The sequence below is a fragment of the Hypanus sabinus genome, unplaced genomic scaffold (genome assembly GCF_030144855.1).
Source record: "Hypanus sabinus isolate sHypSab1 unplaced genomic scaffold, sHypSab1.hap1 scaffold_61, whole genome shotgun sequence".
NCBI classification, from domain to species: domain Eukaryota; kingdom Metazoa; phylum Chordata; class Chondrichthyes; order Myliobatiformes; family Dasyatidae; genus Hypanus; species Hypanus sabinus.
The window spans coordinates 980,634-1,008,499 of NW_026781466.1; the positions used below are offsets into that span (position 1 = coordinate 980,634).

The 27,866-nt window shown below is 45.2% G+C and overlaps 2 protein-coding genes across 8 annotated transcripts in view; both read left to right on the plus strand.

Moving 5' to 3' along the window:
- The window catches only part of LOC132389607 (zinc finger protein 235-like), a 106,575-nt gene that overhangs the window by 68,883 nt on the left and 9,826 nt on the right, over window positions 1–27,866 (plus strand). For 4 of the 7 annotated variants that reach the window (XM_059962097.1, XM_059962095.1, XM_059962098.1 and 1 more), the window contains exons 3-4: window positions 3,771–3,885; window positions 5,106–10,355. In XM_059962097.1, the coding sequence (XP_059818080.1) occupies window positions 5,502–6,710 (1,209 nt within the window). In that variant the 5' untranslated portion in view covers window positions 3,771–3,885; window positions 5,106–5,501 and the 3' untranslated portion in view covers window positions 6,711–10,355. Of the gene's footprint in view, window positions 1–3,770; window positions 3,886–5,105; window positions 10,356–27,866 lie in introns of those variants that run through there. The other 3 variants (XM_059962100.1, XM_059962096.1, XR_009510618.1) reach the window with 2 other exon arrangements.
- LOC132389598 (gastrula zinc finger protein XlCGF57.1-like) lies at window positions 9,280–26,797 on the plus strand. The gene is made up of 3 exons (XM_059962082.1): window positions 9,280–9,322; window positions 13,034–13,255; window positions 25,099–26,797. The coding sequence occupies exons 1-3, from the start codon at window positions 9,280–9,282 to the stop codon at window positions 26,481–26,483; spliced, it is 1,650 nt and encodes a 549-aa protein (XP_059818065.1). The 3' UTR covers window positions 26,484–26,797.

Consider the following 27,866-nt stretch of genomic DNA (forward strand, 5'->3'; position numbering starts at 1 on the left):
CAAACCTACTTCATTATCCACAATGCCACCTGTCTTAGTATTATCTGCATACTTTCCAATCCAATTTACCGCTCCATCATCCAGATCATTAATGTATATGACAAACAACATTGGACCCAGTACTGATCCCTGAGGCACACCGCTAGTCACCGCCCTCTAACCTGACAAACAGTTATCCACCACTACTCTCTGGCTTCTCCCACCCAGCCACTGTTGAATCCATTTTACTACTTCAATATTAATACCTAACATTTGAACCTTCCTAACTACCCTTCCATGTGGAATCTTGTCAAAGGCCTTACTGAAGTCCATATAGATAACATCCACTGCTTTACCCTCGTCAACCTTCCTAGTAACCACTTCAAAAAGTTCAATACGGTTTGTCAAACATGATCTTCCACACACAAATCCATGTTGACTGTTCCTAATCAAACCCTGTCTAATCAGATAATTATATACCATATCCAAGAATATTTTCCATTAATTTATCCATCACTGACGTCAAACTTACAGGCCCATCATTGCTAGGTTTACTCTAAGACCCCTTTTTAAACAATGGAACATGAGCAATTTGCCAATCTTCCGGCACCATCCATGTTTTTAATGATATTTGAAATATTTCCGTCAGAGCTCCTGCTGTTTCTACACTAAATTCCCTCAAGGTTCTTGAGAATATCCTGTCAGGAACCGGAGAGTTGTCCACTTTTATATTCCTTAAAAGCTCCTTACTTCCTTTTCTTTAATCATCAGAGTTTCCGTATCTACCCTACTTGTTTCTCTTACCTTACATAATTCAATATCCTTCTCCTTTGTGGATACCAATGAAAATAATTTTTCAAAATCTCCCCCATAGCTGTCCACTCTGATTCTCTAAGGGACCAATTTTATCCCTCACTATCGTTTTGCTATTAATATAACTGTAGAAACCCTCTGGATTCATTTTCACCTTACTTGCCAAAGCAACCTCATATCCTCTTTTAGCTTTTCTAATTACTTTCTTAAGATTCTTTTTACATTCTTTATATTCCTCGAGCACCTCATTTGCTCCATGCTGCCTATATTTATTATAGATCTCTTTTTCCGAACCATGTTTCCAATATCTCTTGAAACCATGGCTCTCTAGAACTTTTAACCTTTCAACCTAATAGGAGCATAAAGATTCTGTACCCTCAAAATTTCACCTTTAAATGAACGCCATTTCTTTGTTGTATCCTTCCCATAAACAAATTGTCCCAATCCACTCCTAAATCTTTTCACATTTCATCAAAGTCAGCCTTTCTCCAATCAAAAATCTCAACCCTGGGTCCAGTCCTATCCTTTTCCATAATTATATTGAAACTAATGATATTGTGATCACTGGACCCGAAGTGCTCCCCAACACATACCTCCGTCACCTGAGCTATCTCATTCCCAGCAGGAGATCCAACACTGCCACTTCTCTAGTTGGTACCTCCATGTATTGCTGCAAAAACCTATCCTGCACACATTTTACAAACTCCAAACCATCCATCCCTTTTACAGAATGGACTTCCAGTCTGTGTGTGGAAAATTAAAATCTGCCACAATCACAACATTGTGCTTACTACAAATATCTGCTATCTCCTTACAAATTTGCTCCTCGAATTCTCGCTCCCCATTATGTGGTCTATAATACACCCTTATAAGTGTTACTACACCTTTCCCATTCCTCAATTCCACCCAAGTAGTCTCCCTAGACGAGCCCTCTAATCTGTCCTGTCAAAACACCACTGTAATATTTTCTCGGACAAGCAATGCAACGCCTCACCCTCTTGCCCCTCCGATTCTATCACACCTTAAACAACGAAATCTAGGAATATTTAGTTGCCAATCACACCTGTCCTGCAACCATGTTTCACTAATAGCTACAACATCATATTTCCATGTCTCAATCCATGCTCTAACCTCATCCACCTATCTGACAATGCTCGTAGCATTAAAATAGATGCATTTAAGAAACTCTCCACCTCTTCCTCTCTGCTTATCCCTCACGGTGCACGCAAGTTTATTACCTTTTTGTTTTCCTTCTCCCCTACATCTTCGGTCTGAACCCTCCTACATCAGGGAGGAAGTTCAAATCACCTCTGTGTTAAAAGTCTAACCATCACGGTGACTGAAGGCAGCTGCAGGTTCATGAGGGACTGTTACTGTCAGATTCTGCAGTTCTTGCGGCTGCTCATCGCACCCAGGACTGACCCCTGGTCACTGAGCATTGGAGGAGTCTGTTCTGCTGATGTTAGCCTTAAACTAGACTGGTGTTTAATACTGTGGATCTGTGAAAGATAAAACAGTTTTGTATCAAATCCCATGTCTCAGGTACTTACTGTCTCTACCACACTCACAATGTACACTGGAAAGGCCACTCGGCCCATCTGGTTCCTGCCCATGTTTCTGTTCCACATCCGTACATCAAAATCTACCCCTGCCGTTCCCCTCTCACTCTCCTTGAGATGACAGGTTGCAACTAGTCACCACTCCGTGGGATAGGAGATTTCCCTTGAATTTCATAGAATCATCGAAATCTATTTTCCTAAGCTCCATGTACCGTTCTGAGTCTCTTAAAAGACCCTATTGTATCCGCCTCTACCACCGTCGCTGGCGGTGCATTCCACACACCACTACCACTCTTTGCTTAAAAAAAACTTTGCTCTGACATCTCCTCTGCACCTACTTCCAAGCAGCTTAAACCTATTCCCCCTCGTGTTAGCCGTTTCTGCCCTGGGAAAAATCCTCTGGCTATCCACGTGACCAATGCCTCTCATCATCTTGTACACCCGCATAATTTTCTCCAGTCTGAGTAAGATGATGAGCTCACTGTGGTTTTGACATTCTCGCCCCTCCCCATCCCCTCCCCATCCCCTCCCCATCCCCATCCCCTCCCCATCCCCTCCCCATCTCCTCCCCATCCCCTCCCCATCCCCTCCCCATCCCCTCCCCATCCCCTCCCCATCCCCTCCCCATCCCCTCCCCATCCCCTCCCCATCCCCTCCCCATCCCCTCCCCATCCCCTCCCCATCCCCTCCCCATCCCCTCCCCATCCCCTCCCCATCCCCTCCCCATCCCCTCCCCCTCCCTTCCCCCTCCTCCTTTGTGTTTTACGTCAAAGACCCTTCTCACTCAGGCACTTAAAGCGACACTCGCAGAAAATGAACCTGCAGTTTCGTAACACAATGCACCTCTAAAGTCTGACAGATCAGTCGATGGTGCAGAGTCAAAAATCAAAGATTTGCCAGATTGAGTCAGGCTTTGGGGCTGCAAAGAGAGATGGGGTCTAGAGTTTACGAGAAGGAGGAATCAGACCAGCAGGATGTGACTACACAAGAAAGATTAGAAGCATTTGGAAACTGGTTGATCGAAAAAAAAAGGTGGTTAATTTCTGCAAAATACTGGTGGAAATCAACAGTCAGGCAGCAATTGTGAAGAGGCATGAAAAGACAACATTTAGACCGAGCCTCTTCAGCACGCCTAGACTGTGTACTCCGCTGCTTAGTTGCTGCTTGAACTGCAGAGTTCCTCCAGCATTTTGTGTGTATGTGTCTCTGTATTCCCAGCAACTGCAGAATCTCCTGTGATTTATAACCGCATTTTACTTTGGCATTAGATGCGCGTTGATATTGAGTATATTGCTTATGGGAGCTGCTTTCTGCGTTAAAACAGCTGCAGATTTTTCGATACACACGAAATAAAAAGTAAAGTATGGACCTTGAACCGGTTCCTGCACAAATTTTTAATGGCACCCTGATTACCCATAGGGCCATGAGTTAAAAATTTCGCTGTCGATGAAATGCGCAGGCGTCAGGCTGAGGACGTCCCCGAGTATTAGGCATGCGCGCAGCACACTGAAGGCATTGAAAATGTCGGATGCAGGTAAGAGCGATTGTCGGTGATTTTATCTTAAACACCGGCTTCAGGATAATTCCTGTGAAATCCAGACATCATAGTCCACAATCCCGGGACAGTCCTGCTCTCTTCCCTCTCTCTCAGCCCCACGATCCGTACACGGGCCCCGGGGAGCTTCCGGCTGATGAGGGAATGGGAACCGATGGATCTCTCAGACAGAGCTGAGCTCCAGCTATCTAAATGCAAGGATTAGGAACTCAGAGAAAGGGAACAAAATCTTTTACATCACCAGTTGAGAAAATCACTTTTGTTCTACCTCCAATCACAAAGAAGAGGAAATCTGCAGATGCTGGAAATCCCAAGCAACACACACAAAATGCCAGAGGAACTCAGCATTGGTACTCAATCCAGTCAATGCCAAACAAACATTTAAACTGTCTAATGCAACTACCTGCACTGGGACCATCGCCCTCCATACCCCTACCATCCAGGCTCCCATCCAAACTTCTTTTAAATGATGAAACCGAACTCATATTTACCACTTGTGCTGGCATCTCACTGCACGCTCTCACGACCATTTCAGTAAAGAGCTTTTCCAAATGTTCCCATTAAATTTTCACTTCCCCACTTACCCATGACCTATGGTTGTCATCGCACCCATCCTCAGTGGAAAAAGCTGCTTACCTGTACCCTATCTATACTGTCATAATGTTGTCTATTCCCAACAAATCCTCAAAGAAATGTATAATATCTTTGTTATGTTTAGAGTCTTTTTCAGATGTATAAGATGATGAGGGACACTGATCGTGTGGATAGCTAGAGGTTTTTATCCCAGGGCTGAAATGGCTAATGTGAAGGGGTATAGTTTTAAGGTGCTTGAATGTTGATACGGAGGGGATGTCAGGGGTAACTTTATTTACACTGAGAGTTGTGGGTGCATGGAACGGATTGCAGGCTACTTGTGTGAGATTGTTTCAGTTACTGTGGGGCCAGGAACCCATGCAGCTCAGCAGGAACAGGGAATAATACCAATGGAGAGAGTCAAACTGAGCCAGGTCACAGATTGGAGATGGCAGAAATGCCCCATTCTTATAGAGACAGGAAAAGCGTCAGGAGATGATTTCTGTCTCCACTTGGGTTGAACTTAACTGTAACAGTGTGATGCCAGGTCACACCTTGACAATCAAGTAATCTCATCTGAAATGTTGTCCTACACCCATTGATGGATTTTGTAAATCTTTTTACAGGTTAAAAATGACAAGGAATTTGCCTACGGGAATCTCGAACACAACACGCCAGTTTTGCTGTCTCTGTCCAGATATTTAAGAACAGGAGCAAGGGATTCAGCCGATCATCCTTCCTGCTCAGACTGTGGGGAGGGATTCACTTGATCATCTGACCAATTGGCACGCCCATTAGTTTACATGGGGGGAGCCCATTCATCTGCTCAGACGGTGGGAATGGATTCACTCAGTCATCTCAACTGAAGGTACATCAGCAAGTTCACACTGGGACAAGGCCATTCACCTGTTCTGTGTGTGAGCAGGGATTCAGTGGGTCTTCCCACCTGTGGACACACCAGTCAGTTCACATTGGTCATCTGAAGAATTTGTGGGGAAGCATTCACTCTGTCATCTGACCTAATGGCTCACCAGCGAGTTCACACTCGGGAGCGGCCGTTCACCTGCTCAGACTGTGGGAAAGGATTCACTCAGTCATCTCAGTTACTGAGACACCAGTCAGTTCACACTGGGGACAGGCCATTCAACTGCTCGCTCTGCGGGAAGGGATTCACTTCCGCATATAAGCTACTGAGACACCAGTCAGTTCACACTGGGGAGAGGCCATTCACCTGCTCAGACTGTGGGAAGGGATTCACTTCATCATATCAGCTACTGAGACACCAGTCAGTTCACACCGGAGAGTGGCCGTTCACCTGCTCAGACTGTGGGAAGCGATTCACTGAATTATCTCGACTGAAGATACATCAGCGAGTTCACACTGGAGAGAGGCCGTTCACCTGCTCAGATTGTGGGAAGGGATTTGCTCAGTCATCTCAACTGAAGGTACATCAGCGAGTTCACACTGGGGAAAGGCCGTTCACCTGCTCGGACTGTGGGAAGGGATTCACTTCATCATCTCTACTGAAGGTACATCAGCGAGTTCACACTGGGGAGAAGCCATTCACCTGCTTGGACTGTGGCAAGGCATTCACTTCATCAGCTCACTTACTGAGACACCAGCAGCGAGTTCACACGGGGGAGAAGCCATTCACCTGCTCAATCTGTGGGAAAGGATTCACTTCGTCATATAAGTTACTGAAACACCGGTCAGTTCACACCAGAGAGTGGCCGTTCACCTGCTCAGACTGCGGGAAGGGATTCACCGAATTACCTCAACTTAAGATACATCAGCGAGTTCACTCCGGAGAGAGGCCATTCACCTGCTCAAACTGTGGGAAGGGATTCGCTCAGTCATCTCAACTGAAGGTACATCAGCGAGTTCACACTGGAGAGAAGCCTTTCACCTGCTCGGACTGTGGGAAAGGATTCACTCAGTTATCTCAACTGAAGGCACACCAGAGCGTTCACACCGGAGAGTGGCCAATCACCTGCTCGGACTGCGGGAAGGGATTCGCTTCGTCATCCCATCTGAAGATACATCAGCGAGTTCACACTGGAGAGAGGCCGTTCACCTGCTCAGACTGTGGGAAGGGTTTCTCTTCGTCATCCCACCTGAAGGTACATCAGCGAGTTCACACTGGGGAGAGGCCGTTCACTTGCTCAGACTGTGGGAAAGGATTCACTCAGTCATCCATCCTAAAGACACACCAGCGACTTCACACTGGGTAGAGACTGATCTGCTCGGACTTTGGGAAAAGATTCTCTCAGCCAAATCAACCAGTGTGCATCATTGAGTTCACACTGGGGAGAGGCCATTCACCGGCTGTGAATGTAGAAAGCGATTCACTCCATCATCTAATCTTATGTAGCTCTCAGTTCTTCTGGCAGCTTAACAGAGGGGGTTATAGCCCCTTTGGCCAAACTGAAGAATCTCGTTTGGGTGGATACTGTGTGATGTGTCCCCTGTGTAATGTGTCCCTGGGGTTCATACTTTCTGTGGACTATCTCTTTAAAAGGCAAAGAGAACCGAGACTGACGTTGGACACGCTGTTGGATTTCTGCAGAAGTGCTGGGTTGCTATGGTGACCAGCTAATGTTTATGTTCTGTGTGGTTAAGCAAGGTCAGAATGATCCTTTACCGACACAGAACAAGCAAGCGACTTCTTACAGAGAGAGGGGGCGGAGCTATGTGATGGACAGCTGGTGTTCAGCACAACGGTATTTAAACACACGTAACTGCTTTTCTCGCAGGACATGCGGACGCACAAAGGCTAGTGATGAAAGTTTCTGCTGGTTGGACTTTCTTGTACCCACAAGGGTGGGATTTGAGGATCGATAAAGAAGAATCGATCTGTGGCTGTTAGTGCGTGTAAGAGTGACCCTGTGGGATCTACCGGAGAGTCTAACCCTTACCTGGGTTGGGAGACTTTCTCTTGAAGAAGGTGCTCTTGAGTTGGTCACGTCTGGCTAACTTGGAAGATTTGATGGGCATTGGAAAAGGTCGACAACACCTGTTACATCTCCCTCTCCCTCTGCCTCCTTCCCTTCCTCCCTCCCCCTCCAATCTTGTGAACTAAATTGAACCTACCACTTCATCGTAAGACTATGTCGTTTACCACCTCGGTTTTGGATTTTATATACAGGTGGCTCCCATTTTTCGGACATTTGCTTTACGACAGCTCACTGTAACGAAAGACCTACATTAGTACCTGTTTTTGCTAACCAAAGAGGATTTTCGCTTTTACGATAAAGATGATGACTGCTTTATACGTGAGTTTACCCCGAGAAAGACTACTGTGACCGTGAAGTCTTGTGCGGCAGTTGTGTACGCATGTGTGTACGTGCTGATTTTTTTTCTCTCCAAATCGATTTCAGTTCACTATCTTCCCGATTTTCAGTGAAACTGCACATACATACAATATTTCTACTTTATATAGTGTGTATATTTATCATACCATTCCTACTTTTACTATAGGTTAGCGTTATTTTAGGATTTATGTGCTATTTGGTATGATTTGGTGGGTTATTCTTTGGGTCTGGGAACATCCAAAATCTTTTCCCATTTAGATTAATGGTGATTGCTTCTTCGCTTCATGACATTTCGGCTTACAAATGGTTTCATAGGAACGCTGTACCTTTAGATACTGGGGGAAACCTTTATTCACACCTATATATGCATAACATTGCTAACCCTTGGATTATCTGGTTTAAGTTCACTATTATTAGTAGTTACCAATAAAATAGTGTTTGTTCACTGCAAAACCAGACTCCAAGTGTGCTTAATTGTTGCTGGTAGTTTTATAGGTTTGCGTCTATGTGACACCTGAAGTAACAAATGGTACATAATATGTGATTAAACTATTAAGATTTATAATTCTTACTTTGACTATAGGGTTAGTAAAGAAAACAAAAAAAAAGAAAATGGGCCCACTCTCTCCATTCACGTCTTCTCATCTCTCCCCAGCAAAAGGCCATGAAAATCTCTCTTCCAGACTCACAAGGAAGAACATTTCTGTCATTAGATAGTCCCACACTCCAAAACCCTGTTATCTCTGGTCTTACCCTAAACATTGCTGCTGCAGAGAAGCCATTACCTCAGCAGTGAAACATTACAGAGAGGCCGTTACATTAGCAGTGACACCTTACAGTGTGTTACACTTGTGACACACTACCAAGTTCAAACTGGAGAGAAAGTTTCAATGAGCTGCATGCTGGATATTTGTCCATCACCATTGCTGAATGCAACTTCGAGAGTGACTGTCGGTGCTGAACTCTGCAATTATTGCTGCTGCTCACCACACCCAGTTCTGCACCCTGGTCACTGGGCATGGGAGGAGTTTCTTCTGCTGCACATTCACCTTTAATGGGACTGGAGTTTAATATTCTGCATCTGAGACAAATAAACCAGTTCTATTTTAAACTATGTCTTTGGTACTTAGTGAATTTATAACACAACCGGTGTACTCAGGCCTGCTGAACCCGGCCAGTGAATCTGCTCCACATCAGTCCATTTAAATCCTCCTCTGTTGTTTCCCTTAAGTTCTCTGCAGACTGAAGAAGTCGAGATGACTGCAGTTCTAATCTCTGGGGTGATGAAAAATGACATTGTTCGTTAACCTCCTTAATCACAACATATTTCCACATTATGACTCACTTTCCCTGCTTCTAAAGGGTTGTTGGAAACACCACTGTCCTCGAAAGACTTAAATTGGAATGGGAAGCCTAGTTGGAAGTTCAAAGGAGCAGGGTCAGAAACCAGAGGCTGGTCTGCACAGGGCAGAGTTTGGGACTCTGGCCGATGGTTCTGGTAAGAACGTATGATGAGGAGAAAGGAATCAACAGTGGGGCATGGCAACGAATGACAGAGTAGCAACATTTGGATGTTAATTGGCAGACAAAATAATTTTGTTGTCTGACTGATGAACAATGCCTGTGGTGAGAGGCCCCATTGGTCGAGGCACATGTGTGTGTTGAGAATGGTTATACCTATTGAGGGAGTTATTCCTGGTGTTTATCCTGTAAAATTATATCTGAATGGTTATTTGAGATGATCCTATCTGTAATAATGTATTGATTATCATATAAATTGTGAGATTATGTCCTTAACTGAATCAGGCTTGAATTTATGGTGCCTTAATGAAGTTACTGTGGTCATTCACCCATTTGTATTTTAAAGCAAGATTTTGGTGAATGACATTTGCCACTTGATTGTACCTGCATAAGTAATCAGATTGAGTTAAACTGCTGCAGGATCCTGGAATGTGTTGAATTGTCTCTGGTTTTTCTTGGCATTTTCTGCATTTAGTGTCTTGTTTGCTTGTATTGCATGTATTTCAGATTTTTTTCTTTTTCTTAAACACCTTGTCCTGCATTTCTGCAAGGAACCCCTCTGTTTCTGGGAAGAGGTCTCCAACTCTCAGTCAGGTGCTCGATGCTTCCTTCACACCATCTAGTCTGCTCAGATCATTGGGATGTCTCCCATGGAGGGTCATACTCATTCCACTGGTTAATGTTTTCTTCCAGAGTGATGACTTATTGTTCTCAGTTGGCCTCTCATTTAAGCTTTCCGGTCTATATTTCTTATCATGATTGCATATACACACATGGAGTGCTGAATCCTGTTTATTTTTGATGAAAATATATATTTAGGTTTTATCTGACTGTTGTGTGATTTTTTTTTTCATGTGTGTTATTCCTGTTCCTCCTTCTGTCCAAGGTAGTTGTTAATCTAAGTGGGACTTCGTGTAAATAGACTTTTCTAAAGTCTCTTCAGTTCTTATTTGTCTTTGTAAATGTTACTGATTGAAATGGGACCAAGATATTTTCATTAAAAAAGTCAATCTCGGTATTGATGCAAGTGTTTATTGCCTTTGTTGTATTTGTTACCTATTGAGTTCTGTTTGGCAGGTTTTTTTGAAGCCATGAACTAAATTTTGTCAAAGGTTTTCTGGATTTTACACTACTTTCTATTGTCTTTGCTTGTTGATATTCCAGATACGTGGGTATCGAGTCATAAAGAAGAGTCTTTTATAAGACTCTTCTTTATGTTGATTCCCATCCAGAGATGCTGCTTGACATTCTGAGCTCCTCCAGCACTTTATGTGTAGTTCTCTCCATTTCTAGCATCTGCAGGTCCTCTCATTTCCCCGATACTTATATGTTTCTTGAAATAATGAGCCGGTAGTAGGGCTGTGTGGCTCTTTTTGTAAAATATTAAATAAACTCATTATAATGAGGTTGTATAGGGTTGGAAGGTGTAGAATCTCTGGGTAGAATCATCGCCCTCTGTGGTGGGGATTTACAGACATTCACCACCCTCGGAGTGGAAACATTTCCCCTCATCTCAGTCCCGGGTAGTCCACCCCTGTTTCAGAGACTGGGATCCCTGATTCAACCGGTAATGATGTTGTGCATTTCAATGTTCACCTCTCAGTCTTCGTTTTTCTAAATGAAAGGGTTATCACATTTGATCTTTCTTCATATGATGACCCCACCACACCAGGGATCAGTCAGGTGAATCTTCATTGCACTCTCTATAACAAATACTCTCTAACCTCTTTGTTAATCCTCTATGGAATTTTCATATTCTTCAGCCCCGTGTTGCCCCAACCAATCACCTCCCACCCATCACTATTTCCACCTTCCCACCTCCCCCTCACCTGGATCCACCTCTCACTCCCCGGATCTTGCCCCATCCCCACCCCTCACCTCTATTCTCTGACTATTTCCCGTCCACTCTCAGTCCAGAGGGAGAGTCTCGGCCCGAAATGTTGACGGTCCATTTCCCTCCACAGATGCTGCCCGACCCACTGAGTTCCTCCGGCAGTTTGTTCTTTGGTCTGTATAACCCGTGTTAGTATGGGGAGCGGGATTTTACACCATATTCCAGGCACAATCTCAATAAAGCCCAAATAATTGTCACTTTGCCCGGCCCATTGGCCCCGCTTGCAGGACAACGGTCTGCCGGTGTTTCCCCCCCATGTGGTGAATCCCTCTGCTCGACACCACCGTGGGCTCAGACATTTCCACAGATGAGCCCCTCCTGTCCCCACCGGGCCAAACATCCTGTCCGCTCCCTCTCTCACCATCTTCATCCTTTCAAGAAAATCCCCCACTCCCTCCCTCCCTCCCCGGGGAACCGGCATCGAACCGACGGGCCGAGCGGTCTCCTCCTACCTCTCAGCGATACATCAGACTCCGGCCGCAGGAGACGCTTCACAAACGCCCCAACTTCCCTCGAAGGGAAATGGAAATAAATCAGAAAGCGGACATTTACTTTGAGGTTTTCTCCGCTCTGAGGAGGCGGTCGGCGCTCGAGTGGGAGACGGACTCAGCGGGGTAACGCCCACTCGGCTTGTCCGCCTCCGCGACTGGTTGTAACCAGCGATTGACATCGCATCGCACCAATGGGAATAGCGCAACTCCTGAAACCTCTGTTGACAGTGGTGGGGGAGGGGCTGGTCACGTGATTATTAGTCCAGCCGTTAAACCGATAAAGCTCGAGCACAGCAGCGCGTGGGTGACGTAAGACAGCGCACGTGAGGGCAGATCCCGGTGTGGGGAGCCCATGTGTGACGTCAGGCGCGTGGGGGGAGGAGCTGTGTGACGTCACCTGTGGGAGAGCGCTGGCATTTAAAAGCACCTCAATGGACTTTTCATTGGGACAACAACATTAATGACGGGTTTCATCACTGAATCCAGTGTTGTGGGATGTAAAGTCCCCTGTTATGTGTCCGGCTGTGCCGTGTTGTTGGTGGAGTGGGCAGCGTGGTGTTTGTCTCGATTCGGGTCACAACACCAGAATTGCCAGCGGGGTCCACACACAGTGTATTAGTGAACAGAAAACCTCAAGTCCCTGCAGTCTTTGTCTCCTGGTAAACTCAACACCCTGACATTGTGGACCATAGATACCCCTTCCTCTCAGAGTCAGGGGATCATTCATACAGCTGATCGCTGAGAAAAATTATATTTATTGGTCATTAAAGTTGGCCCAGATTCGTTTGGACGGATTTGATGTGGAGTTCGGGGTGTCACAGTGAAAGGGCCGGACGGCTGAACTCTCTCCGTTGTCCAAACATCCTTCCAGGTGAGGCGACACTTCACCTGTGAATCTTCCGGGGTCGTTCGTTGTGTCCGCTGCTCCCGGTGCGGCCGCCTCGACACTGGTGACACCGGCTCCTCCGCAGTTGTGCGGGGTAGGGGTGTTTTCTTTTTTATCGTGGGTCGATATTATTGTTCCCTTTTGTGCGGAGAGGTGGATTTTGGTGTTTGATGATTGGGATCCCGCTCTTCTTGATCCGGGGGGTGGGGTGGAAGTTTGATTTTTCTCTGTGAACGACTTTCATGCTCTCTCTCTGTTTCGTGGTTCTATGGAGAAACAAAGCTCAGCGTTATTTATGGATACCTGCTTTAATAATAAACTAACCTTTGAACTATCCACTCCAAGCGGGACTTCCCGGTGTCCAAACATTTTCAATCCGATTTCCATTCCCGTTGCTACCCGGCCTGCTGTGTTCGGCCAGCATTTTGTTTGTATTGCTTTGGATTTTCAGGATCTGCAGACTTTGTCGTTTTTTTACCTCTCCGTTGTCCGTCCCGCCTCCGAACACTGGTGGCGCTGTGCGGATCTCCAGCCACTGGTGGCGCTGTGCGGGTCTCCGGCTGTCGGCGACGATGTGCAGACCTCCGGCAGCCGGTGGCGCTGTGGAGGAACGCTGCTGAACGCATGCGCGGTGCCGAGTTCTGTTGTTGGCGGTTCTCCGATTCGAGCAGGGGTGAGTAGGGAATGATCCCGGTGTTGTGTAACTCGGGGGCCGGTTGCATTGGGAAAGGTCTGGGCCCGAGCTCTGCCGGACGGCTGGAGGGGGGCGTGCAGTGCCAATTTTTTAGGTGCTGGAGCAGTACCGGGGGGGGGGGGGGGGGGGGGGGTTGGGGTTGGGGTGGGGGCGGTAATTGATAAGTTCGTGGCCTAAGTTAGGCCTGAAGTTATACAGCGTTCGGTATCTGCACGTGTAGTTTAACTCTTTGAGTGATTATGCAGAAAGTTTGAAGTTAATAACTTTTGTGGTATTTCTGTTTGACATAATTGAAAATTGCTAAGTTTTGTAAAATTGAATCTTTCCACCTTGGGCCACGAACTTATTAATCACCCTTAGTTTGTGACACCCAATTTGTGTACCTGCTCATTTCATGTACTGGGCAACTTCCTTGCCCCATTCGTGTAATGAGCAGGTACACAAATTGGGTGTGACATATATAGGGCTTCTTGTAATGTCAAGCAATAAACCAGATGAAAGGAATATATGAATTTCAGAGCTCCACAGAAATATAGTTATAGCTAAAACATTAACAAGATTTTAGCCTATCACTAGATTTCAGTGTATAACTGGTACAATTAAACATAAAATTCTTAATTTAATAATATGACAAAGTATTACACAGTTGCACTTAACTGATTATCATAGAATATAATTATCAAGCAAGTAAAATAACTTTGATTGCTTCGAAGACACAGGGTTGTAAGTGAGAAAAATGTACTTTAGGATTAGCGAGTAATCCACGGACCACCACAGATGTAGCCTTACTAATACGACTGAGTCAGAGCAGACGGCCGCAGCACTTAGCAGTGTTCCTCAGAGGTATAAAAATAACAAAAATAAAGCAATTCAGTTTTTACACTTTTAGCCCCTAAATTGGAACCAAGTAATCAAGTATGAAAAAAGAAACTCTGATGAACTATTGCTAAAGCCACGAATATTGCTGAATATTAGTCTCAAAAGCTGTAGGTTGTCAACTTTGCCTTGTACTGTTTGTCTCGCAGAAATGGTTGGACAGGAAGTGTACCTGTGAGTGTCGATACTCACAATATCCTCACATGACATGGTTAGACCGATACAGACACTGTTTAGTCTTTAAATATATAAAAAGTTAAACAAGCTTGAATCTTTATTATTATCGCATCTATACAAATAGAAAAGATTATATTTTGAAAGTCATAAATGTTAAGAGGGGAGGAGAGCAACCATTTGGGAGGTTTGGAAATGTGTTTTGTCTCATTCATTACCTCACTAAATTATTCTTCTTCCTTTCAACACAAAGGGAAAAAGAGCCTCTTTCCAATCAGCTACAGTTGGTGGAGCGAGGCCAAGGGGTTGATCTGCTATTAATGATAATTGAAATGACGTAAAACTAGCTTAAATCCCAGAAATGTCTTGTTTTCCATTTGGCTTGGAAAATAAAACTAAATTTATCCAGGTTTCGAAGAGGATTTTGGATGATTAACTTGTGTTTTTGATCAAAGTCAGATCGAAGATAAGTGAGCAGTGAATTTTTCTTTCATTGTTTTTAACTTTTAAACTTGGGTTTCCATGTTCATTCCTTGCTGAATATAGCTCCTTCATGGTATCCAATGGTACCCATTGCAAAGAGCGGAAGAATGCTCACATTTGTGTACAGGGATTTCCCAGCTTCCTCGGCCAATGGGTCGAGCGAGGAGGAATTTCACAAATACCTAAATAAAAAGCAGTCACAGCTCCAGGATTTCACCAAAAACGATCAAATATCCTAATGTTATTAGTGGTATTTTTTCCCCACCAGCCAACACTTTCCAACACCCGCTTCCGTAAAATTCCCTCTATTTAATATCCGGGGTTGTTAAATTCCGTACTTGCTTATTTTGACTTTTTTCCAGAGGTGTCAGAGCGGCGCTCCGGTGAGCTCTGATAGCACTGCACCCCTGAATGTATGAGACAGTACAGTGTTAAATGCAAAACCCCGAACAATGTCGATGATCAGAGGGATCTTAGACTCCAAGTTCATCACTCCCTGAAAGAGATTGATCGGGTGGTTAAGAAGCAAATGCAATGGTTGTCTTTATTAGTTGAAGCACTGAGTTCAAAAGTCATGAAGTTGTGCTGCAGCTTTGTAAAACTTGTTAGCCCACATCTGGAGTGTTTCATACAGTTCTGGTCGCCCCCATTCTCGGAAGGATGTTGGGTCTTTGGAGAAGGCGCAGGAAAGGTTTACCAGGATACTGCCTGGATTAGAGGGCATGAGCTATAACGAGAGGCTGGGCAAACTTGTGTTGATTTCTCCAGAGCGGCGCAGGCTGGGGTGAGACTGGATGGACGTTTATAATATTACAAGAGGAATAGATAGAGTGGACAGAGGGTATGTTTTTCCTGAGGGTTGAAATGTCTGACACATTTAAGGTGAGAGGAGATGTGAGGGGCAAGTTTGTTTATTTCCACAGAATGCTGGGAAGCTGGAGTCTGTGCCTGGGATGTTAGACCGCCCGGTCACGTGATCCCATTTGCCCCTTCCATATAACCACAGATGTAACGATCTCTTTGTGCATGTTCACAATCTCCAGATGGGCGGTCACTCGTCCTCCAACTTGCCCGAACTCGTCTCGCTTCCTGAGGCTCCTCACATTTGTCCTGGAGCTTTATGGCTGTTGTGTCTTCTCCTGGATTGGGGTGGGTGAGGAAGCAGAATGACCCAGGTTGTGGGGATCTTTGATTTCACTGCCTGCTTTACCGAGGGACTGGGAAGTCTCGGGGGGAGGATGGTTTCTGTGATGTGCTGCTCTGTATCCAAAGGTCTCTGCATTTCCTCGCAGTCATGGATGGAGCAGTTACCGTGCAAAGCGTGAAGTGTCCGGATGGGAAACTTTCTATGGTGTGTTGATAAAAATCTGGTGAGGGTCAAAGTATATCTGGCAAAGTTCTTGTTATTTTTGCTAATTCTGTCATTTTAGAATCTTTTGTACGATAGTATGTACTATTCATTCAGTACCTATGTGTTGCTGGAGGACCATCAGTGATCGTCCTTGATCCCTTCTCCCACCTGCTTCCATCTGCTCATCTTGTTCAACCTCTGCCCAGTCTCCTCACAACACCCAACTCCGCTTCAGTGATGTACACCAACCATCTGGGTCATCCTCAGTCCGCCTTGTATCCCACCTCCTCAATGTTATATATCAACAAACTTTCTTCCAACCCTTGTCTTCATTGTGAAGTGTTCTTTTGTCCCTTTGGCCTCGCTGATCATTTCCAGAATCGGTTATTGTTAGCTGGAATGCCGGAGGGTCATCAGGTCCCATTTCTGTTGTGCATTGGTGTGGAGATGCTAGTTTATGAACAGTGATGGGCTGACACACTGCAGCATTTTACTGGCAGCAAAGAGTACTGGGAGAGTTGGTGCTTGGGCTCTAATCCTGTGATTGGCATTCCAGGCAAATGGAACTGTTGTTGTGTTGGCTTGGACTTTGGTTAGTGCTTCTACAGATGGGGCTGGATGGATGTCCTTCTTCGAGCAGCTGGACATTGGTTGTATGGAAATCCCGGATTGCACTACCCAGTGAGAGATGGGAGGACAATGTGTGAGACTCTCAGGGTCGGTGAGTGGCAGATTAAGCTGTGTGACTCTGTGAGGTTGGGTCCTGGGATATCATAGTTTTTCATCCAGGTAAAATGGACCTGGGGATCGAGCTGCTTGGGCTTATGAGGTGTTGAGTGAGTATTTCTGGTCTTGGTTCAGATGTTTGTTTCTGGAGTTCCTTTGGAAGCAATGACTGCCAGTCTGAGGAGAGGATGATTCCCACTTCCATCCTCACAGGGAGAGGCTGTGAGTAAATGAGCTGTTCTGTGTTTACAACAGTAGAAATAGACCCAGAGATTGGTGTTCAAACTGTGTTTGGAAATTCCCCCGCACCCCCCCCCCCCACCTCACTGTCACACAGTGGAAATCAGGCAGCTGTGCTGGAGATCTACACTAAAAACTGAAAATATTTGAAGTCATTCTGATGAAATGTTATTAATTGAATTGTATTGTAAGCTATTCCTTACCTGCTGAGTGTTTCTGGTATTTATGACAGAAATTAATATATTCATGATTGCTAAGTACCTTCAGGCTAACAGGAGGAAGACAGGAATATGGTGTTGGAATGAAAATCAGCCGTGTTTGAATGGTGGGCAGACCATATGGATCGAATCACCTAATTCTCTTCCTGTGTCTTATGTCTTACCATGACTGAATGACGGCTCCTTCTTATCCCATATCGTCTGTGTCATGTGAGGGACAATAAAAGCTTGTTCACTGAGATCATTATATTTACCTTCAATGTTTAAATTTCAGTGAGTTTTGTTCCTAGAAAAATTAAACAGAAATGTTTGGTCCTCCTTTTCATTGTTAACGTGCTTCATTATCTTACATGTTAAAGTTAGACCTGCAGTTAGAGATTTATTGGAAGAAAAACCACGACTGAAGATGAGGGAACAGCAACAAGTGAACCAGCCCGAGGATTGAGAGCACCGACTGGAGAGGACCCATCTGACTCGGAGATTCCAGTGATTCAGTCAGGAGAAAGTTTGGTGAGTCTCATTTACTCAAACACTGGTCCTTTAGACATTACATACCTGCACAAAGGAAGGTAGGAAATAGTTGGGAGTGAGACAGAATGTGCCCAGAAGAACCAGTTATGCCTCTGTCAGAACCAGTTGTGAAGAAGCCCCCCCCCAATATTCCCTTTAAACTTTTCGCCCTTCACCCTTAACCCATGTCTTCTGTTCTTTTTCTCCCCTAGCCTCAGTGGAAAAAGCCTGTTTGCTTTCACTCCATCTATACCCATCATAATTTTATATACCTCTATCAAGTCCCTGCTCATTCTTCTACTCTCCAAGGAATGAAGTCCAAAACTATTGATCCTTTCTCTGTAACTCAGTTCCTCAAGTCCCGGCAACATCCTTGTAAACCTTCTCTGCACTCTTTCAACCTTATTAATATCCTTCCTGTAATTAAGTGACTAAAACTGCACACAATACTCCAAATTCACCCTCACCAATGCCTTATACAGCCTCACCATAACATTCCAACTCGTATACTCAAAACTTTGATTTATGAAGGCCAATGTACCAAAAGCTTTCTTTACTACCCTATCTACCCGTGACGCCACTTTTAGGGAATTTTGTATCTGTATTCAAAGATCCATCTGTTCTACTGCACTCCTCAGTGCCCTGCCATTTACCTTGTATGTTCTACCTTAGTTTTTCCTTCCAAAGTGCAAGACCTCACACTTGCCTGTATTAACCTCCTTCTGCCATTTTTCAGCCCATTTTTCTAGCTGGTCCAGATCCCTCTGCAAGATTTGAAAACCTTCCTCACTGTCCACTACACCTCCAATTTTTGTATCATCAGCAAATTTGTTGATCCAATTTACCAAATTATTATCCAGATCATTGACAAATAACAATGGACCCAGCACTGATCCCTGTGGCACACCACTAGTCACAGGCCTCCACTCAGCATAGCAATCCTCCACTACCACTCTCTGGCTTCTTCCATTGAGCCAATTTCTAATCCAGTTTACTACCTCTCCATGTATACCTAGCAACTGAATCTTCCTAACTAACCTCCCATGCAGGACCTTGTCAAAGGCCTTACTGAAGTCCATACAGACAACATCCACTGCCTTGCCTTCATCCATTTTCCTGTAACCTCCTTGAAACACTCTTGTTAATCATGCCCTACCATATGCAAAGCCATGTTGACTCACCCTAATAAGTCCCTGTCTATCTAAATACTTGTAGATCCTATCGCTTAGCACCCCTTCCAATAATTTACCCACGACCGACGTCAAAGTTACCCTATAATTTCCTGAATTACTTTTTGAGTCTTTTTTACCCAACAGAACAACATGAGCTATCCTTGAATTCTCTAGCACCTCACCCGCAGATAACAACATTTAAATATACCTGCCAGGGCCCCTGCAATTTCAACACTAGTCTCCTTCAAAGTCCGAGGGAATACCCTGTCAGGTCCAAGAGATTTATCTACTCTGACTTGCCTCTAGATAGCAAGCACCTCCTCTTCTTCTTTCTGTATAGATTCCATGACCTTAATTCTTGTTTGCCTTACTTCCATTGACTTCATGCCAATTTCCTTAGTAAATACAGGAGCAAAAAAATACATTTAAGATCCCCCCAATTTCTTTTGGTTCCATTCATAGGTGACCACTCTGATCTTCAAGAGGACCAATTTTGCCAGTCTCCGTCAGTGCTGGAGGCCTGTTTCGTCAGGGTGTGGGCAAGGAGCCCTCGGCTCTTTGGCTTGAACCCAGGGCAAACCCTGAAGGTGGTATGGGGAACCACCAGTCCTGTCTGTCGCCAAAAGAAATTTGGAACTTTGGCCAGAAATGCAATTCCGTCTCTTCCTTTATCCTCTCCAATCACCATGACTGGGAATTTCTGTCCCTCGAGGGGTGCAAAATATTAGTTTTCCTCAGTTGAGCACCACGTAGGGTTATAACACAGAGTCACATGAGAGCTGGCCCCTGGCAGAAGGGGTTCAAATGAGGTGGAGTCCAGATAAAGTGCCCACCACTGGGTGGTCAGAGGAAGCTATCAGTTGTTCGCAGTAACAGCATGATATCCTTGTCCGTGCATAGAATCTCGACGTCCAACAGACAGAGCAAGTCTCTCCCTACGAGATTACACCCCCGTCTGGTGGTGACAGTAAATGAAACCTCACACTGCTTCCCCTGGAATTCCACCTGCTGTGGCTGGGTATGTGAATACGTACGTTCCGTGCCTTAGCTGGAATCCCTTTTCTGATACTATTTTCTGATCGAGACTGGTTGTGGTTGCCCCATATCAATCATAAACGGAATTGAAATTCCAGCACCTGTCAATATTACACTGGGCTCTTCCTGAGGGATGATACTCAGAGTAGGAGGCATCCTTGCTTGTCCATTTCTAAACGGGTTGTTGTCCCCATCTGTCCCTTGGTAGGTTTTTGATCCCATTTCTGATCCCCAGATGTAGCCCGCTCGCATCCTTCCTGCTGAACATGTTCATTTTAAATATTAGTTCCCTTCGGGGTTGATCGGGATTCAAAAGCCGGGTCCCAATAATATGTCAAAGCTCGTCGCATTCTCTTTCAGTCATTGTCAGGCCAGTCCATATTATTTGTTTTAATCATGTTGGCTAACTTAGTTGGTAAGCATTGGAGCAGTAGGGCATTGAACAGGGGGGACAGATTCCCATCATTAAATGTTTGGTCTCCTGTGAAAGTGCCGTAGCAGGCCACAAATCACTCCCAATAGTCTGGTCCTGATTTCCCCAGGGTTATGTTTGCATCCAGGTACTTTAGTGATGCTACAGGTTGCTGGACAGCCCTTTCCAATGCTTGAATGATCTGGTCTGTCTGTTCATTCTCATTATGGTTTTCCGCCTGTAACTCCTGATAGGTTTGGTATCTCAATTCTGCCTTCCATTTCCGCCCCTCATCAGCTGTCAGAATCATGCAGCAGAGACCGAATAAATCTTACGGAGTCGCATTAAACATTTGTGTAGTACTCTGGACACACTGAGCAAACTGTGCTGGATTTTCTTTTCTATCTGTGGCCTGATTCATGATCATTATCGTTTCTTGAGGCTTCCAGGGTGCATACACAGGAATCACCATAAGACAAAGGAGCAGCAGTCGACCATTCAGCCCATCGAGTCTGCTCCTCCATTTCAACATGAGCTGATCCAATCTCCCCTTGAGTCCCATTCCCCCGCCTTCTCAGCATAACCTTTGATGCCCTGACTACTCAGATACCTATCAATCTCTGCCTTAAATACACCCAATGACTTGGCCTGCACTGCCGCTGGTGGCAACAAATTCCACAGATTCATCACCCTCTGGCTGAAAAAATGTTTTCGCATCTCCATTCTGAATGGGCGCCCTGCAATCCTCAAGTCATGTCCTCTCGTACTGGACTCCCCCACCATGGGAAACAACTTTGCCACATCCACTCTGTCCATGTCTTTCAACATTCAAAATATTTCTATGATGTCCCCCCGCATTCTTCTAAACACCAATGAGTACAGTCCAAGAGTGGTCAAACGTCCCTCATATGTTAACCCTCTCATTCCTGGAATCATTCCAGTGGATCTTCTCTGAACCCTCTCCAATGTCAGCACATCCTTTCTTAAATAAGGAGCCCAAAACTGCACACAAGTGATGTCTTACCAGTGCCTTATAGAGCCTCAACATCACATCCCTGCTCCTATACTCTATAGAAATGAATGCCAACATTGCATTCGCCATTTTCACCACCAACTCAGTCTGGAGGTTAACCTTAAGGGTATCCTTCACAAGGACTCCCAAGTGCCGTTGCATCTCAGAACTCTGAATTTTCTCCCCATTTAAATAATAGTCTGCCCGTTTATTTCTTCTACCAAAGTGCATGACCATACACTTTCAGACAATGTAATTCAATTGCCACTTCTTTGCCCATTCCCCCAATCTATCCAAGGCTCTCTGCAGACTCTCTGTTTCCTCAGTACAACGAGCCCCTCCACCTATCTTAGTATCATCAACAAACTTAACCACGAAGCCATCTATTCCATAATCCAAATCGTTGATACACAACGTAAAAAGAAACGGACCCCTGTGGAACACCACTGGTAACCGGCAGCCAACCAGCATGGGATGCCTTTATAAAACAACACACAAAAAATGCTGGTGGAACACAGCAGGCCAAGCAGCATCTATAAGGAGAAGCACTGTCCACGTTTTGGGCCGAGACCCTTCGTCAGGACTCAATGGGATTGCCTTTATTTCCACTTTCTGTTTCCCACCAATCAACCAACGCTCTATCCACGTATGTAACTTTCCTGTAATTCCATGGACTCTTATCTTGTTTAGCAGCCTCGTGTGGCACCTTGTCAAAGGCCTTCTGAAAATCCAAATACACAACATCCACTGCATCTCCCTTGTCTAGCCTACTTGTGATTCCCTCAAAAAATTACACTAGGTTTGTCAGGCAGGATTTTCCTTTAAGGAAACCATGCTGAGTTCAGCCTATCTTGTCATATGCCTCCAGGTACTCCGTAACCTCATCCTTGACAATTGACTCCAACAACTTCCGAACAACCGCTGTCAAGATAACAGGTCTATAATTTCCTTTTTCTCCCTTGCCCCTTTCTTAAGTAGCAGTGTGACATTTGCAGTCTTCCAGTCCTCCGGAACCATGCCAGAGACTATCGACTTTTGAAAGATCATTGCTAATGCCTCCGCAATCTCCACTGCTACCTCCTACAAAACACGAGGGTGCATTCCATCTGGTCCAGGAGATTTATCTACCCTTAGACTATTCAGCTTCCTGAGTACTTACTCTGTCGTAATTGTGACTGCGCACATTTCTCTTCCCTGACACCCTTGAATGTCCGGTATATTTCTGATGTCTTCCTCAGTGAAGACTGATGCATAATACTCGTTCAGTTCCTCCGCCATCTCCTTATCTCCCATTACAATTTGCCAGCATCATTTTTTATCAGTCCTATATCTATTCACAAAGCCTTTTACTCTTTATATACTTGAGAAAGCTTTTAGTATCATCTTTGATATTATTTGCTCGCTTCCTTTCATAGTTCATCTTTTCCCTCTAAATGACCTTCTTAGTTTCCTTCTGTAAGCTTTTAAAAACTTCACAATCCCCTGTCTTCCCACTAATTTTTGCTTCCTTCTATGCCCTCTGCTTTACTTTAACTTTGGCTTTGACTTCTCTTGTCAGCCACGGTTGCATCCTTTTTCCATTCGAAAATTTCTTCTTCTTTGGAATATATCTGTCCTGCACATTCCTCACTTCTCACATAACTCCAGCCACTGCTGCTCTGCCGTCCTTCCTGCTAGTGTCCCTTTCCAGTCAACCTTGGCCAGTTCCTCTCTCATGCCACTGTAATTTCCTTTACTCCACTGAAATACCGACACATCGGATTTCAGCTTCTCTTTCTCAAATTTCACAGGAACGCAGTCATGTTGTGATCACTGCCTCCTAAGGGTTCCTTCACTTCCATCTCTCTAATTACCTCTGTTTCATCACACAATACCCAATCCAGTACAGCTGATCCCCTAGTGGGCTCAACAATAAGCTGTTCTAAAAATCAGTCTCAGAGACATTCTACAAATTCTCTCTCTTGAGATCCAGTGCTGACCTGATTTCCCCAATCCACTCGCAAGTTAATATCCCCCAAAATTGGAATTCCTTGGAATGTAGAAGATTGAGGGGAGATTTGACAGAGACGTACCAAAATCATGAGGGTTATAGATGGGGAAAATGCAAGCTGGCTTTTTCCACTGAGATTGGGTGGGACTACAACCAGAGGCCATGGGTTAAGGGTGAAAGGTGAAATGTTAAGGGGAACATGAGGGGAAACTTCTTCCACTGACGGTCATCCGGGTGTGGAATGAGCAGAAAACCCAGCTGGTCCATGCGAGGTCAGTTTCAACTTCTAAGAGGGTTGTATAGGCACCTGGATGGCAGGGGTACAGGAGCAGACAGTTTAAATAGTTCAACACAAACTAGATGGGCCAAAGGGCCTGATTCTGTGTTGTGCTTTTCTATGACTGTGACAAGAACCTGAAATAATATGATTATTCTTTTAATTCCTTTTAACAGCTGTGCGGACCAACCATTCATCTGGGCAGGAAACGTTTACATGGCTTCAAAACTGTGGCACTTCACATTGACAATAGATAAAAGAAAATCCCAGCTGCACGTCAACAAAGGGTATTTGTGTGAGAGTGTTCAGTTACTTTGCGGACAGGCACTCTTGCAGCTCAGTGGAAACAGAGAATAATACCAATGGAGAGAGTCAAACTGAGCCAGGTCACAGATTGGTGACGGCAGAAATGCCCGATTCTTATAGACACAGGAAGATCATCAGAGAGTTTGATGGTCATTCCAGATACCAGCACTGTGCCCAGCTGGAAGATGACTTCTCTCTCCAACTTGGGTTGAACTTCACTGTAACAGTGTGATGCCAGATCACACCTTGACACCTCAAGTAATCTCGTCTGACATATTGTCCTTCACCCATTGATGTACTATAAATCTTTTTCAGGTTAAAAACAACAAGGAAATTATCTACGGGGAGGTCAAACACAACACGCTGTTTTGTTGTCTATGTCCAGATATTTAAGAAGTGGAACAAGGGATTTACTCGATCATCATTCCTACTCAGGCTGTGGGGAGTGATTCACTCGATCATTATTCCTATTCAGACTGGGGGAGAGTTTCACTCGATCGTTATTCCTACTCAGGCTGTGGGGAGTGATTCACTCGATCATTATTCCTATTCAGACTGTGGAAGAGATTCATCGATCATCTGACCGACTGACATGCTGTCAATTTACACGGGGGGAATCCATTTATCTGCTCAGTCATCCACTCTAATGGCTCACCAGCGAGTTCACACCGGGGTGTGGCCATTCACCTGCTCAGACTGTGGGAAGGGATTCATGTTGTCAGCTCACCTACTGAGTCATCAGTCAGTTCACACGGGTGAGAGGCCATTCACCTGCTCTGACTGTGGGAAAGGATTCACTTTGTCATCTAATCTTAAGCTACATCAGCGAGTTCACTCTGGGGAGAGGCCGTTCACCTGCTCAGACTGTGGGAAGGGATTGGCGTTGTCTTCCCACCTACTGAGACATCAGTTAGTACACACTGGGGAGAGGCCGTTCACCTGCTCAGAATGTGGGAAAAGATTCACTTCGTCATCTCAACTTAAGGTACATCAGCGAGTTCACACGGGGGAGAGGCTGTTCACCTGCTCAGACTGTGGAAAAGGATTCACTCAGTCATCCCACCTTCAAGCACATCAGCGAGTTCACACTGGGGAGAGGTCGTTCAACTGCTCAGAGTGTGGGAAGGGATTCGCGTTGTCTTCCCACCTACTGAGACATCAGTTAGTACACACTGGTGAGAGGCCGTTCACCTGCTCAGAGTGTGGGAAAAGATTCACTTTGTCATCTCAACTTAAGGTACATCAGCGAGTTCACACTGGTGAGAGGCCGTTCACCTGCTCGGACTGTGGAAAAGGATTCACTCAGTCATCCCACCTAGAAGCACATCAGCGAGTTCACACTGGGGAGAGGCCATTCACCTGCTTAGACTGTGGGAAGGCGTTCACACAGTTTGCTACCCTACAAGCACACTGGTCAGTTCACACTGGGGAGAGGCCGTTCACCTGCTCAGACTGTGGGAAAGGATTCACTTCGTCATATAAACTTAAGGTGCATCAGCGAGTTCACACTGGGGAGAAGCCATTCTCCTGCTTAGACTGTGGGAAGGGATTTGCGTTGTCATCTCACCTACTGAGACATCAGTTAGTACACACTGGTGAGAGGCCGTTCACCTGCTCAGACTGTGGGAAAGGATTCACTCAGTCATCCCACCTACAAGCACATCAGCGAGTTCACACTGGGGAGAGGCCATTCACCTGCTCAGACTGTGGGAAAGGATTCACTTCATCATATAAACTTAAGGTACATCAGCGAGTTCACATGGGGGAGAGGCCGTTCACCTGCTCGGACTGTGGGAAAAGATTCACTTCGTCATCTCAACTGGAGATTCATCAGCAAGTTCACACTGGGGAGAGGCTGTTCACCTGCTCAGACTGTGGGAAAGGATTCACTCAGTCATCCCACCTACAAGCACATCAGCGAGTTCACACTGGGGAGAGGCCATTCACCTGCTCAGACTGTGGGAAAGGATTCACTCAGTCATCCCACCTACAAGCACATCAGCGAGTTCACACTGGGGAGAGGCCATTCACCTGCTCGGACTGTGGGAATGGATTCACTCAGTCATCCCACCTACAAGCACATCAGCGAGTTCACACTGGAGAGAGGCCGTTCACCTGCTCATTGTGTGGGAAGCGATTCGCGTTGTCCTCTCACCTACTGAGACATCAGTTAGTACACACTGGTGAGAGGCCGTTCACCTGCTCAGAATGTGGGAAAAGATTCACTTTGTCATCTCAACTTAAGGTACATCAGCGAGTTCACACTGGGGAGAGGCCATTCACCTGCTCAGACTATGGAAAAGGATTCACTCAGTCATCCCACCTGCGAGCACACTACTCAGTTCACACCGGGGAGACTCCAGACACCTGCTCGGACTTTGGGAAGAGATTCTCTCAGTCAAATCAACCAAATGTGCATCATTGAGTTCACACTGGAGAGACTGTTCACTGGATGTGTGTCCATCACCGTTGCTGAATGCAATTTCGAGACTGACTGTCGGTGCTGAACTCTGCAATCATTGCTGCTGCTCACCACACCCAGTTCTGCACCCTGGTCACTGGGCATGGGAGGAGTTTCTTCTGCTGCACATTCACCTTTAATAGGACTGGAGTTTAATATTCTGCATCTGTGACAAATAAATCAGTTCTATTTTAAACTCTGTCTCTGGTACTTAGTGAAATTATAACACACGTAGTGCACAGTAGAGAGTCAACTCAGGCCGCCTGGACTTTGCTGAGATTCAATTCCACGACAGTCCTTTTAAATCATCCCCTGTTATTCACCTCTCGCTCTCCCTGTGGTGATGGGTTCCAAATAGTCACCACTCTGTGGGTGAAGAGGTTTCCCTTGAATTCTCTGTGGACTGAAGAAGTTGAGCTGACTGCAGTTCTGTCTGACATGTTCTTCACCCCTCAGATCTCTGGATGAGGAAGAATGACATTGGTAGTTAACCTCAATAATCACGACTCTTTTCCATTTTATGGGTCATTTTTCCTACTAACAAAGGATAGTTGAAAACACCAGTGTCGTTTAAAGACTGGAATTAGAATCGGAAACCATCAGTTGGATGTTCAAAGAATCATGGTCAGAAGCCAGAGGCAGGTCTGCACAGGGTAGAGTTTGTGGCTCTGGAAGATGGTTGGGGTAAGAACGTATTATGAGAAGGGAATCAGCAGCAGGAAGTGGAAACAAATAACAAAATAGGAACATTTTGAAGCTGATTGACAGAAAATAATTAGGTTGTCTGACTGATGACAGAAACAATACCTGTTGTGAGGTGCTCCATTGGTCGAGGGAGATGTGGGTGTTGGGAATGGTTATATCTCTTGAGGGAGTTAGTCCTGCTTGTTCATCCTGTAATATAATTTCTGGATGGTTATTATATAACCATATAATAATTACAGCATGGAAACAGGCCATCTCGGCCCTTCTAGTCCGTGCTGAAAGCTTACTCTCACCTAATCCCACCGACCTGCACTCAGCCCATAACCCTCCATTCCTTTCCCGTCCATATACCTATCCATTTTTTAAAAAATATCGAACCTGCTTCTACCACTTCTACTGGTAGCTCCCCCACACAGCTACCACTCTCTGAGTAAAGAAGTTCCCACTTGTGTTACCTCTAAACTTTTGCCCCCTAACTCTCAAATCATGTCCTCTTGTTTGAATCTCCCCGACTCTCAATGGAAAAAGTCTATCCGCATCAACTTCATCTATCTCCATCATATTTTTAAATACCTCTATCAAGTCCCCACTCAAACTTCTACGCTCCAAAGAATAAAGACCTAACTTGTTCAACTTTTCTCT